The sequence below is a fragment of the Vanessa atalanta genome, chromosome 11 (genome assembly GCF_905147765.1).
Source record: "Vanessa atalanta chromosome 11, ilVanAtal1.2, whole genome shotgun sequence".
Taxonomy (NCBI): domain Eukaryota; kingdom Metazoa; phylum Arthropoda; class Insecta; order Lepidoptera; family Nymphalidae; genus Vanessa; species Vanessa atalanta.
This window is the reverse complement of record NC_061881.1, coordinates 3,834,387-3,848,601: the sequence shown is the minus strand read 5'-3', so window position 1 is coordinate 3,848,601 and position 14,215 is coordinate 3,834,387. Positions and strand designations below refer to the sequence as shown.

Here is a 14,215-nt window from a genome sequence, read left to right as displayed (position 1 = left end):
TAGATAACTCGTTTTTTAAATCACTTGTTACTTAGTACTACAAAGAAAGTATGAACAATTACATGACAATGACTTAAAGTTAAAAGTACAAGCCCACTCAGATGTCTATGCCTACCCTAAAATAATCACACTTTTGACATTGTAAAGTTTTCCACTTAACTAACCAAACATCCAATTTATGACTGGTATATTACTAGTATTACTTACACAACTTATATTAACTTAATTAGTTACATTATAATCACTTTATTACAAGTTATCAACACAAAGGAATGGTAAGTATTAGATGAGAGTTCGTCAATGAAAATATAGCATCTTCTTTACATTCTAAGGATTATAAGGCGGTGAGACCATAGTCTGATTTTATGACTGGCGCGTTACCTGTACCGATACCGGTTCCGCAACCCGTGTTGCCAACTGGTGAACCGTGGGCGGATAAATTTGCAACCAGTGACGGGTCCATGCCTGCATGTATGCCCATCATGTGTAAGTGATGGGCTGTCATCTGATGTCCAGGGTTCATCTGGCTGCCTGGATGAGACATAGGACTTATCGATGGATCGTGGGACATATTCTGCTGCGCGCCAACACAATGTAATTCGTTCATTATGTTATCCGTTACGTTTTCTATGCTGTCTGGTCGTCCATTGTTGTTCGATTTCTTCTTATCGTTATTATTTGTATTCTTACTCGATCTACTCTTTGGTGTGGCTCCTTTAGTCGTGGTCGTAGTGACGCCAGCTGGATTAGTTTTTCTTCTAACGTTTTTGGTATTCGGTAATTTATTGTCCTTTTTCCATTTCATTCTTCTATTCTGAAACCAGATTTTTATTTGTCTCTCCGACAGGACTAGAGTGTGAGCTATTTCTATTCTTCTTCTTCTAGTAAGGTACCGATTGTAATGAAATTCTTTTTCCAATTCTAATATTTGGTGCCTGGTATACGCCGTCCGCTGCCGTTTCGGCTCCATTCCCGGTTGAAAAGTTCCATTTGCTGAGAACAAAAAACAACACATTATATTTTCACGAATCTATTTAAAATCACATATTTAAAAATAAAATAAATAATAAAGAGATTTGAAACGTATATTTAAGGAATAAAATAAAAACGTATGGTGTAGATGGTAAAAATAACAACATGGTCAAAACAAAAACAGTAGCAAATTCTTTGGTTGACTATATTTATAACCATTACCTAACATAGAAGGCGGATCTATGTACTTCATGTATATATGTAGGTAGGTAATTTATCGTGCACTTCAAATGAGGCGGTGTTGCGTGCGGGGACCTTACTGAATAATTTATGTGGTAACAACCTCTGGGGCACTGTTAATTAATGTGCATAATAATTACACGTGTACGAGCATGAGCTTCCTTTTTGCTTTTGATTAATTGCGTTTAGCAAATTAGTTATTTATATAACGAGAAGGTACGAATGGACTACATTTGCAAGGCTTCGTTTTAATCAAGTAATGTGGATAGATTAGCGTTAATACTGCGCTTTAAAATAATGAGTTTAAATTATCTTAATTTGGATTTAATACAAAACAAATAGTTATCTATTATTTTTTAATTGATTAATTAATTAATCGATTTTTATATGCACTCCCTATTCTCTCTAAAATCAGAAACGACTGGAAATAATTTAAGTACGAGACGTATGTGATCTTCCCGAGACATACTAACTTTCTGACTCCGGTCTGCTTCGACGGATTTTTTCGACAAAATAGATGATATTTTTTATCTACGACCTCATAAACTACCTAGAAGAGTCTCGACTTTTGTAAATACAATTATTTTTAAAGGAAAACGTTATACACTTATAAGAAAATTGTATTTTCATATTGTGTCATGTTGATCAACTCGATAAAAGCAAATCACTACAATCCAATTGTTAAAATAACATCAAGAAAACATTTCACAATATTTCATTTGTAAATGAATGAGTTTTAGTTTGCATGTTAAGAAAGAAAATCAGAAACTAACATTTCTTTATTTTATTAGCATAGGAACTATATAAACTGGTAAATTGTTTTATAATGTGATATTTTTATGAATTTATTACAAGTTTGAATTGAACTTCATCTCTATCTGGATCAAATCTTGCAAGGGAATTTGGTGCTGGTAACATTCATTTTCTACTACTCGATTTTTTTATCAAGTCAATAACTTATGTGGATTCATCCATACTTAAAACAAATGAATTCTAAGCAATTCTAGAATTCCGAGTACTACAGAGTACTGATTACTCCAAATGACGAGATAAATTGACTCGGTTAGATAAGATGTTCCTACTATCCGGGCACAACTCCAAATAGGCTTAAGCAGAGAGGTTAACAAACAAGTAAAATAAGCATTATAACAGAAATTTGATCAAATGAATAAAATCTGAACTCTAAAGCGTGTTAACGTTTCTCATAAATTCATATTCATTAAAATTTACTAAATTATTACACTTAAGTTAATTGAATTAAAATCTAGAAGCAAATAATTTTACAATAAAGAAGTAGATTTGAGTTTTCTGTCATTCTGTACGGCGAAAGGTAACTAGGCACCGATGCTCAGTAGTGGAGTAGTAGTATGATTTATCTTTATGCTTTTCCTTTATAGAAAAGTATCTTTTGAGCCAAAAAACGAATTACTTAATTAACTAAAATAGGTCAAACGTACCTACACAAAAATATTACCTTGATTTCCTTTTGCTTTTAATCATAATTTAGAACTTCGGCAATTTCTTTTAAAAGTAATTTGCTTTCAAATCATATTATAACAATGTTGATATTACATGAATACCAATTTATTATATACCTTAATGAACCTAGATTTTTTAGGTAGCAGTCTGTTGTTGAAGAAATGACCTAAAGTTTTTATAAAAGAAATTGGTACAATAGTTACTTAGTGTAGAATCGTAAAGAAAATTGTTGAAGGCTTTGTGAGAAAATTCCTAATTTCCTACCGAGGAAATTGCTTTTATATCCAGACTTGAAAGACATGCTGAATAAGGCTTTATTAAATGAATGAATAGGTAATAGCTTAATTAACCGTGTGCTTCTAGAAAATTTTAATAAAACTCTATAGAATGGTAGCATAAAAAAATAGTACTAAAGGCGAAATAATTCCTATATTATTAAATTAAAAAAAGGTTTTATATAAAAGTAAAGTTGAATATGAAATATTAACTTTATTTAGAGATACGAAATTAATTTTAGTATTTTATCCACAACATGCAATACACGTGAAAGAGATAGCGATATTAAAATAAAACAGGCAGAGAAAAGAAGGTTTTAGCCGAGCAATCTTATTTTTTTCGCTGCTGAGAAATAAATATATACTCTATCCCGCTAACCTTTACCATTTGAGGGAGAGAGATAGCTAGATCCAGACAAGAATTCTTTGGGAATCGCGGTGGGTTGGACGGTATGTAGGGTCGAAGTTCCATGAGATTTCCGCTGACGTCAATTTGATGAGAGCTTAGAATAAAATTCTCTAACCTTGAGATTGCGTATATAAAGTTAGTTTTACTATTTTATTTGGTAGATATGTCAGAATCGTTACTCAGAGTTTCTATTTATTGGCAATATTTAATTACAACTAAATCGGATAAGAGTTACCCGATAGCAAAAACAAATGTCAACTCTAAAATATTTAAAAGTCGTATATAATTGACTTCTGACGCACGGTTCATACTATTGTGGTAGTCGGGGCTGAATTATTAAGATATTTATAAAAAAGGAAAACTTATATCTACTCTTCACTACGGCGGAAAGTGAATCTACTTCGAATGAAGACATACTCCTGCTACTAAACATTTACTTGTAACTATATAATTATCATATTCTTTCGCGGTCACAACTAATTTACAGCGTATTGTACAAATCATTTATATGACCAGTATAAGTAATCAATACTCTACTATAAATTTTGTAAAATAAAAAAATAATCTTATGGAAACAAATTTACGAAATAATATCATCTAGATATCACCTAACTTGTTATCGTAGGCTTTAATTTAATGTTTTGATTATACATTTTCGTTTGCCTTACTGGATCGTTTATAGTGAAACATCCAGAGATGGATTATGCTTTATATTATTCTACAGGACAAAAATTCATCGGAATGTTTAATTAGTTTTAAAGCGCAAGCGGGGTAATGGTTCACGTGTCGCTTAGCGATGAAAATGTCGCAGGTTCAATCCTTAACCCTTGGGGTATTGTTATGCTCACTCCTAGAATAAGCTTTAATCTTAATATGAGGAGCAAATAGGAATATTAGTAAATTCTTAAAATTTTGCTACAATTAGTCATAAAAAAACTTTACTATTTCAGTATATATGACAAGACAAAACAAAAGATGTATTCTGGCCAATGAAAAACAACAACAATCAGCACGGTACGAATTTAATTACATTTATAGGTATTTTGAAGTGGTCGAAAAATCTTTTGGGCGTAGCGGAGAACATTGCTTAGTTAAGAATTCTCGGAAAATGGCTGCAGTGGGCAGGGACGGTATGTGCGGTTTGCGGTCAGACCCCGGCCCTGAGATTTCTGCGAGGAACTCCTTGACAGGGGTCCATCGTACATATTGAATAGATTAGGTACAGATATATAAATACTACATATCTTTAAAATATAACATCATAAAAAATCTTACAATATTATACATATTGTAAGTATGAAGCCAGTTTTTATACAGCAATATAAACAGGCCAGTTGTATGCAGTGAATTGAATTAAAACCATTAAAATAATTTTCATATATAAATTCAAATGGAGCTTTCAATTCCATAGATTTTGAATGATTATTATTGTGAGACATCTCACATATTAAATATACTCTAAATAATAAACCAAATTTCGGGTAAGATGGCCCTTCTGGGAGACTATACTACTTATTACTTCACTTTAGTAATCCTCTATCTAGACTAATTCCTTCACGAGGCTTAGGACAGATACTAAGTTCTTACTATGTGCTGCTTCTGAGTAATAAAAATATATTGTTCTAAACTCAAATAATTAATCTACAATGTTATTTGAAACACAAATACGGTATTTATATTTGCAGTGAATCTTAATAATCCTGAATAACCCAATCACTTGTTTTAACCTGATCTATTACAAAAATAAGACATCTAGATACGTAGGTTATAAGATGACCTACGAGGTACTGAAAAGTTCACATAGGTATGTTAGCTGCGTAGTAGTACCTACAAAAAATCATAAGTTTTCGAATTTACTACCTATAAATTAACCGTAACACGATTTCGAACTTAGCCTTTCATTTATTGTTCACACAGCATAAACATAAAATAAGTATTTTAAAAACGGGAATTGATAATTAACACGAATTTGAAACCTTACATAATATCAATAGATATTTAACATTTATACATTATACGTTAAACATATGATAATATAATGTATTTAGTTGTTGTTTTTATTTAAGAAAACATCCCAGCCTTATATTGTATTCATATAAATATATACAACATAAATAAAATAATACGCACACTGTTGTCTTATCTAGTATTTAAAAACTATAATATTAACATATTTTACATGGCAACATTACTTTAATCAAAAGTAACATCAGTTGCGTATCATTCAATTAACTACTGTTTCATCACACGCAAAAATCGAAATCCCGTTACGCTACTGGGCATCCACTCCATCTTCGCTTCGTTAGCCACTATCACGTCATCGGACGATGACAATCTGAATTGAATTACTGACTACCTGCGTTCGTGTGGTCTCATAAGAGATCTGTTAATCTCAGGCCCATCTCGCGCACGCTATCAAACCCACGGTGGTCCTTCATTACGACCAACTTACCATCTTGTACCACTATTATGGAGTGAAAAATGTTACCACGGTGACAGGTGTCGATAAGGAGTGTCTTTGGTTGTAATGCGAGTGCCATTCGTCGATTTATACTTTTTAAGTAAAGCCTGTACATTAATTTTGTAGAGAACAACTTCTGGCCTTCCCTTGACCTTCAACTTGATTAACAATCGTTTTATTCAAGTTTCAGTGTAAATAAATTAAATATTAAGATTGAATATTTTAGTAACTTTTTGATAGTAATAATGAATGTTGCAATAACATGCATTAAATTTTCAAGTCATTCCGATTTAAAATAGAAAAAATTCGTTCTCGTCGCAGATTGTTTATCATTATCCGACTATTTTAATGATTAATTAATTTTATGAAACATAAACAGACGATAAAGATTTATTTAATTTGCAGCTATATGCTATCGTGCTGAGAAAGTTCTGTTAACTAATGGATAGTATCCAAAATCAACTTTTCTCTTCGTGTTATGAGCATGATACATGGTCAATGGTCATATTGCTTGTAAGCCACGATTAATATTACATATAAGAATTCACAGTACATACAAAAAATTGCCGACGTAATAAAGACATTAAAAGTTCATTAAATATAATTATTGCTATTGATATTTTAATTAAATTTAAACACAAGTTCCTTTGATTTATGAAGTAGATAACCATCTGTTGAATATATTAACACATTAATTTATAAATATTATTAAATTTATCTGACAACTTGTACTTCTGTTTGTACTAACTTTGGAGATTAATTATTTGAATTTAGAACAACATTATTGTACTTATTTATTCTGATGCACATGTGTAAATTTTTTTTTAATATCCGTGAAAATTCTCGACTTTAGTAAACGACTGTATTCTTATTCATGTTTTAAATAATAATTATCAATCTAATGCATCAACAATATTCACCTACACAAGTATTATTAAGTACAATGACTCTTGGAAAAGCCCATTTCGAACATTCCGTGAATATACTACATACGTTACCGAAATTGCTTTATGTTTTAGTAAAATAAACTCAGTTTAATTTAAAGATATGAAATGAGATACGAAACGAATATTGACAATCAATACTAATATTACAAATGCTGTAACTCTGTCCGTTACGCTTTTACGGCTAAACGTTTGAACCGAATTTGAATATTTATAATAAAGCAAGGTTGAACCCTAAGGATAGGCTACTTTTCTAAATTGAAAACTTGACGACCAGCCTCTAAAACGTGAGCAAAACTACGGACGACAGCAAAAATAATAAATGATATAACGTGTTTGAATTATGCATACATATGGAGTTTCTTATTGATGTTTAATTGGAGGCGTTTTTAATATCCAAATAAATATAAAAATTATAAGCTTGCAACTTTGATAGAAAACTGTCTATATTTATGTTAGTATAAGTTTTTAATATCCAAATAAATATAAAAATTATAAGCTTGCAACTTTGATAGAAAACTGTCTATATTTATGTTAGTATAATTACAATGTATGTAGGCAAAATATTTAGCAGTTCTCTCTGTCAGCCTCTTCTGTCATAAATCGTGCAAAAAGCAGTCTCAATACTACAAGCCTATAACAATATATGCATATATATTGTTACTCTCGCATAGTTTCCTTCAGAGATTCCAAAAATTTAAAAGATATCAGGTTAAAAAACTTAGGATATTACTCGTTATGTTTTGTGATACGCGAACGTGCAAATGGAACTTTGGCGCCGTAAGAATTATTAACCATTCCTTGCATCGCCACTGTACTGCCAATATTGGGAGCTAAGATGTTATGTCTTATGTGCCTGTAGTTACACTGGCTCATTTTCCCTTAACGGGACCACAAAAATACTATTTGGAAGTAGAATATTTGATGAATGGCTGGTAGCGATTCATCTGGAAAGTAGGGTTGTATAATATTGGTTAGGACGAGCAAAACCCGGCAGACGTTCTTCCATATAAAGTATACCAATTGACACAAAATGTTGTTAAAAAAATAATGTGTTGCATAATATATCGAAGAGTAACAAAAATAACAATTTATACGGTAATCGCTCAAACGGTGTCAAAGTCTCTGAATCTCAAACAAACATGTATACCAACTTAATGTATATACATATATAGATTGCTTACATTACATATTATCATTTAAAACATATAATAAATAATACGGAGATTGAAACATGTCGCGTGACCTTTGGGTCAAGTTTACAAAAAGTTGGATACAATATGCATAATTTATACATGAGATGCTTTGAAGAAGCTGTCAACAATGAATGAATGGTAATGTACCTATGGTATAACGTGACGAATGAATCTAAATGCTCTCTTTGCACATATAAACATTCTTTAATATTCATTTTGTCTAAAAACGGAAGTTTCATTATTACTAAAAAAGATTCGAATTACCATTTTTTTTTTTTATATTAAAAATGCGAAATTTTATGAATTTGGGTATGAAGCAAACTTGAAATTTGCTTTATTCCTATCACCAGACGACCAACCCTTAAGCCGCGGGAGACGACTGTTATACAATCAATAAATAAACAATACCCTATAAAATTATGCTATCTAAATTTTAAATTAAGAATCTCAAAAATGAGACAAAAAAATCTAATAACATTTTGCTCTTGTTCCTAATAATGATGAGGACCAGAGATTTTTTTTTAATTAATTAAGTTTATGAAAATAATCAATAAAAAGTAAATTTCATAAATAACAAATATTAACAAATCAATACCAGTATAAGTTTTAAATGTAGGTATTATTAACATATAAAAAAAGAAGAAGGCGTAATGATCAATTTATTAGAAAATAGGTTTAAAGGAGAGAAAAAAGAATAAATTTAAGTAAAAAAAATTTAAGGTAGGCATTTTCTTTTTAAGGTGTATGTGAGTACGGCATGATTACGACCAGCGCTTTGCTTGACATAATTCAAATAAATAGATCAAATTAAAAAAAATCTTAACATTTGTATGCAATAGTATATATTTTGCATAGTTTTTGATTTGTTTTCTCAAGCAATGTGTATACCGATGTGATAAACACGTTTCTAATTTAAAATTAAATATTGTACTATTTACATGCAAGTATAATCCTTCCTATAAGTATTCATGATGTAAGCATAATTGTGATATAAGTAAATGTGTTACTTTACTTACATTACATTGTTTAAATTGTTAATTATTAACTAATCATTTATGAAACAATTAATATGACTTCAGGCGCCAATGTCCAATCAATCGTATAAGTTAGTTTTATTTAGACTGATTCAATAATTATGGCTTTGCGAACATAATTTTCAGAAATATTTAATGTCTTAAATGTCAAAAAGAGGACAATGTTACTCATGACTAGAAAAATATAATTTTATATATCGTTAGTTAGGTTAGTCTAAATAAGACAATCATGTTCGGTTTGCGGAATGACATAAGCGACAAGATTAACATAAATTTTAAGTTACTACAGAACACGATGATGAAGGTTTAAAAAGATTTTAATTATAATTTTTCAAAGCAACTTTTACTGACCTTTAATGTATTTTTCCTAACTCTATCGTATCCTATCCAGTTTTATATACATAGAACATAAATATGAATAATTTTTATATAACAATAAACAGTGTCATTCACATAGTCAATAATGTATTTTAATCCCAATTTAAAAATTATATATTTGAGCATTTGATTTAATAAAATTCTGGCATTGACATTTATTCTGGAATTTATGGTTCTTATCTATTTTCAATGTGGAAATTACTTTTTATTAAAAATAATAGGTTTTCCAAGAGGTGAACAATAGTATCTCCCTTGCCATTGTCCACGTGAACGCGAACCGGTGATTTATTTTCAATTTTCATAAACAATTATTGAAATGACATTGGACAAATTAAAACAAGCAACACTAACGCGACTGAAACACTTCGTATGAAATATACATGAAATATTTTTTACTTAAATTATCAAAAATAAAAATATTTACTAAGCACCTCATTAAATTAACATAGATCCTATTTATCTCCTGTAATAAGTACTTCTCTTCTATTAAGAAGAAAGTTTTACTTACAGAAATTTTTTGCCCAGCGCTGGGATAGGTGCTTACTTTTATAACATGTTGGATTTAAAATGTAAAAATATTTTTCAGACCATATTCTGAACGCAACAAGACGTATATCGTTGAAACAAATACAAATTTAACGTATGTAAATAATGTATCAATGGCACCTACAACGCCTAGATTCAAACCTTATGTCTACAGCTAATATAAACTAACTACTACCACACTATAGTTAAAGAAATATAAAAATAAAAAAGTTTGAAAATGAATTATTTATCAATTTGAAACATTATAGACCCTATTTAAGGAGTTATAAAGATTAGTTTATTTTATATTTACATTACATTAATAATTCATCAAATTATTTAAATAGAAAAACTACAAGAAACCAATAATCTCCACGGCGAATTCCAGACCACAACCTCTATTTAAAAGTTATAAAATTAAACGAGCCTCATTACCATGCATGGGTCCTTTTGTAAAGCAACAAAGGTCCTGGCGTCTTGCAGGACCTTCTTAATGACATCCCATTAGTAAACTGTCAAAACAAATCAAAAGACAGAACTAAAAAATCTTAAGTATCCGTAAACAGGGCTCAGTTATTGATAGCTGGTGATTTGTTAATTCTTTCAAGTGTGATACCGCAAACATTGTGGTACTTAAAAGCCTATTTTGCACTCGTGTCTGATTTTATAACAATGGCCGAATCAAGCGCTAAACATGATATTTATGTGCTGCGATTAATCTTTACTTTAATATTGTTGGAGAGAATTTCTGTTTACAAACGAATAAACACTTTGTTATAATTTAAAAAAAATGTTGATCATGCGTTCGGTTCGAGAATTATATATGGTAATACATTCTAGTTTGGTTATCAAGATTTCATTTCATTGCTTGGGGATAAAAATCTTAAAATTAATCTAAGTTTATAATGAACGCATGTTTTCTTAAAGTATATAATATATTTGTAGTGTAGACCACACTAAGTTGGTTTAGAAAAAATCTGTGGTTTACAAACTGTATGTTATTAATTTTGTCTATATCACACGAACAGTAATCATATAAAAAAAATTACTCTTCCATTTTTACAACTATATACTTATATATTTCTAGTTTGATATAGGCTGTGTAGTATGTTTACGTGATGAACATTTTGAATCCAATAAAGGTTTTTATGGCAATATACATATATCATGAGAAAATCAACGGAAAAATCTTTTCTACCAGACACAGGCCAAACTTAAACCTGCCATTGTTTAATCAAGATTCTTATTTAAAAACGGCCTGGAAAAAGAAAAAGCAACGTTACGATATCTAGGTTCTTTTAATATTTCGATTTCCTTAATTTAATTATTTTGTTATAACTAATTAATAAATAAAGCATATTACTCAACACGACACTATATCGATGACAAAATATCGGGCATATGATTTTCATATAGAATATTTAATTGTTGTGAAAGAGTAATTACTGAGTTTCTTGTCGGTTTTTTCGGAAATTCATTCTACATTCTAAATCGGTAGTATTATACTTAATACAATCCTGTAAAATTACCAATTCAATCTGTAAAATCCGTAAAACTTTAATGAATTACCAGTACCATCTAAGATATTCAATGATATTTGAAATAACGCATATGACTAAAATGTAATGGTAATTATAAAGGTACATCGGTGCTGATACAGCTTAGATTGTATGAGCGGAAACCTTTGTTTATACCTTGCCCCAGTTTGTTTATATTTTCTTATGTTTTCTAAATATGAAGTCATATCATAACAAAAACATTTACACTTAACGGTTGTACGAACTATTAAATACGATGTCAACCAATCGGTCACTATTTTTCAGAGTATTTTAAATGATTATGATAAATTTAATATGTTCGGTTCGGTTTTAGTCATGTTTCATAAATTGTTTTCGGACTAAATCAAATTTTGCTACGATATTGTTTTATTGTCTAATTAAATATTAGACAAGAAGTACTATTTTTATTTCAAATACAAATAGAGTAGAATACTTACAAGCCCCAGCAACATGAATTTTCTTCATCCAGGGGTAGATAACTCTGTCTGTATTGTCGGAACATATTGAAGAATCATCGTCTTCGACGGGAGGACTATCTAGAAGCAATCTCTCATCGTCCAATTCGGACCCAGGGGAGCCTTCGCGGCCTAGGGCCTGAAGTTTCCTCCCAGCTGGTGCCGCCTCTTCTATATGTCTTTCTAACCTTAAACCAAGCTCTGCTAATCCTGGAGTAGCGTCATTGTGAGAAGGAATATAGCCATGATCGGCATCAGATGGATGAGACGGCTCGGGGGGCCTCGGCGGTGGTGCCACAGGTGGGTGTTGTGGTATCGGGTGGTAATACCCTCCGTACCCGTATCCCGTGCCGATTTGCACCGGGTACTGGTGTTGGTAGCCATATTGTAAGTGTTGATGCTGGTAGTATTCTCCTGGTGGTATGTAGTCAGCCTGGCTGTATTCTTCGGAGGGTGGGAATTTTGGATCGGGCTGTGGTTGATATCCACCGTTCATGAGGAAGGAGCTCATTGTGGGCGTGGTCGATTCGGCGCATCACATCCCAACACGCCTGTTAATATGGCCGCCATTCAACAATCGCAGAACAGGAGCATTTTTTTTCTTATATCCCTGTAAATAATGTATTCATCTAACCCACATTTTTGTACAATTCTAACGTAAGTAAATGGAGTTTGTTGAGCTTATGAGCACATTTCTCAATTGAATTCCAAGTAATATCTTAGTATTCTTTAAGCAAACAGATAATATTCGTATTAAACATTCTCTAAAATAATAAAGATAAAATTAAACACTCACATAAAGTACATAAAGAGGAATTATGATATCAAATTAAATAGGTAGCGCCTAGCGTATAAACAATATTTAAGTACCTTAATAAATATAAATTCTGTCATATCATCATTGTTTAATCAATTTATATTTTTTATTGTATTGGTTAACTACATACTGCTTTAAAATAACAAATATACAAAATATTTTTTCGTAAAATCTATGTTATCTATTTGCCCATTGTATAATATCAATATCTCCAATACTTAGGTAGAATTATTCAAACGTGGATTACTCAAACACTTACAATTTAAACAGTCCACAAATCACTCACTTACAAAGTTCTAAAACAAACATAAAAGCACTAATTGTTAAAATATTAGAACAATATTATTGCAAAGTCATTTGATTTATCACTTTTTGATAATAAACAATAGCTGAGGCGCGCGCTCCCGCGACATTTTGAGACAATATACACTGCCCAACACGCCAGCGCACTCTGTCACTTTAAGGACTTCTATACATGTTCATCAATTTTTACATACCACCTTCCATTTTTAAGGCGGAGCTGTTCTTCGTTTCTCTTATACAAAAGCGTGCAATACAATTTGAACTTTATAACTGTGTTTTAAAGCTGATTTTAGCGAAACAACCACTTCTTAAGCATCAAACCGTAACAACAAGTCTCTATTTTCCACACGCAAGCTACTCTACCCGTTGGACAGGGACGGCAATATAGTTAGCGATCTGTGACGGTCGTGGATAAATATATCTGACCCTTTCTCTCCAACAGCGTTTTGCATATGTGTAATGGAGAAAAAAGTAACTAAGTGTACCGTGGAGTGGAGCTTAAGAAGCTGTTTAATAATACTACAGAATGAACATGGTCTCCGTTCGTAACGACATGTCGCTTTTAAATATTTAATTTGCAATTTCCTTTAGTTTTTTAAAGATAATCGAATTGTTCTAAATGCGTAGTGAGATATAATTACGTATAAAATTAACAGAAACGTAAGTAAAGGTAATTAGCGTGTGATGTATACGGTAATTTGCATTGATAATGATCACATAACAATTACGAGCTCCATTTTTTTTATGTTAATGATGACAATAATTGCACATTATTAATTATTAAGCCTTAATACTTATGATATGATATGATACCTTTATAAAAAAAAACATGAGATTTTTTAAAGTAAAAAACGTAAGCAGGCTGGCCATTAGATGAGCCGTTGATAAGTGGTGACTACCGTACTAATGATAAACCTATTAATAGACATTGGCACTTTAAGAAATATTAACAACAACATCCCAACATGGCGGATGCGTTCCCAACTTTGGGAACTAAGATGCTATATCCCCTATGTATCCCATAGTAACACTGGTTCACTCACCTTTCAAACCAGCAAATAACACGAATGAGTGGTATCCACCCTGATGAGCTTGTTCGAATCCTTAATGGGTAGAGTAATACAAGTAAGCTAGCTATAACAAAAAATAAAACGGAATGAAAACGTAT

At 31.1% G+C, this 14,215-nt stretch overlaps 1 protein-coding gene across 1 annotated transcript; it reads right to left on the bottom strand.

The window, feature by feature from the left end:
* Nucleotides 1-334: 334 nt before the first annotated feature.
* On the bottom strand, nucleotides 335-13,092 carry LOC125067248 (homeobox protein Hox-C4). Its single transcript, XM_047675725.1, has 3 exons — nucleotides 13,004-13,092; nucleotides 11,910-12,537; nucleotides 335-993 (listed from the first exon to the last, which is right to left on the bottom strand). Exons 2-3 carry the CDS (start codon nucleotides 12,436-12,438, stop codon nucleotides 335-337), a joined length of 1,188 nt encoding a protein of 395 aa, XP_047531681.1. The 5' UTR covers nucleotides 12,439-12,537; nucleotides 13,004-13,092.
* Nucleotides 13,093-14,215: the final 1,123 nt, after the last annotated feature.

Excerpts from the sequence above, each read along its gene's own strand:
- LOC125067248 (XM_047675725.1), bottom strand. The coding sequence starts at position 12,438 with ATGAGCTCCTTCCTCATGAACGGTGGATATCAACCACAGCCCGATCCA. Across the intron at positions 994-11,909 it reads AATTCATGTTGCTGGGGCTT|CAAATGGAACTTTTCAACCG; the intron begins GTAAGTATTCTA and ends TTTTGTTCTCAG.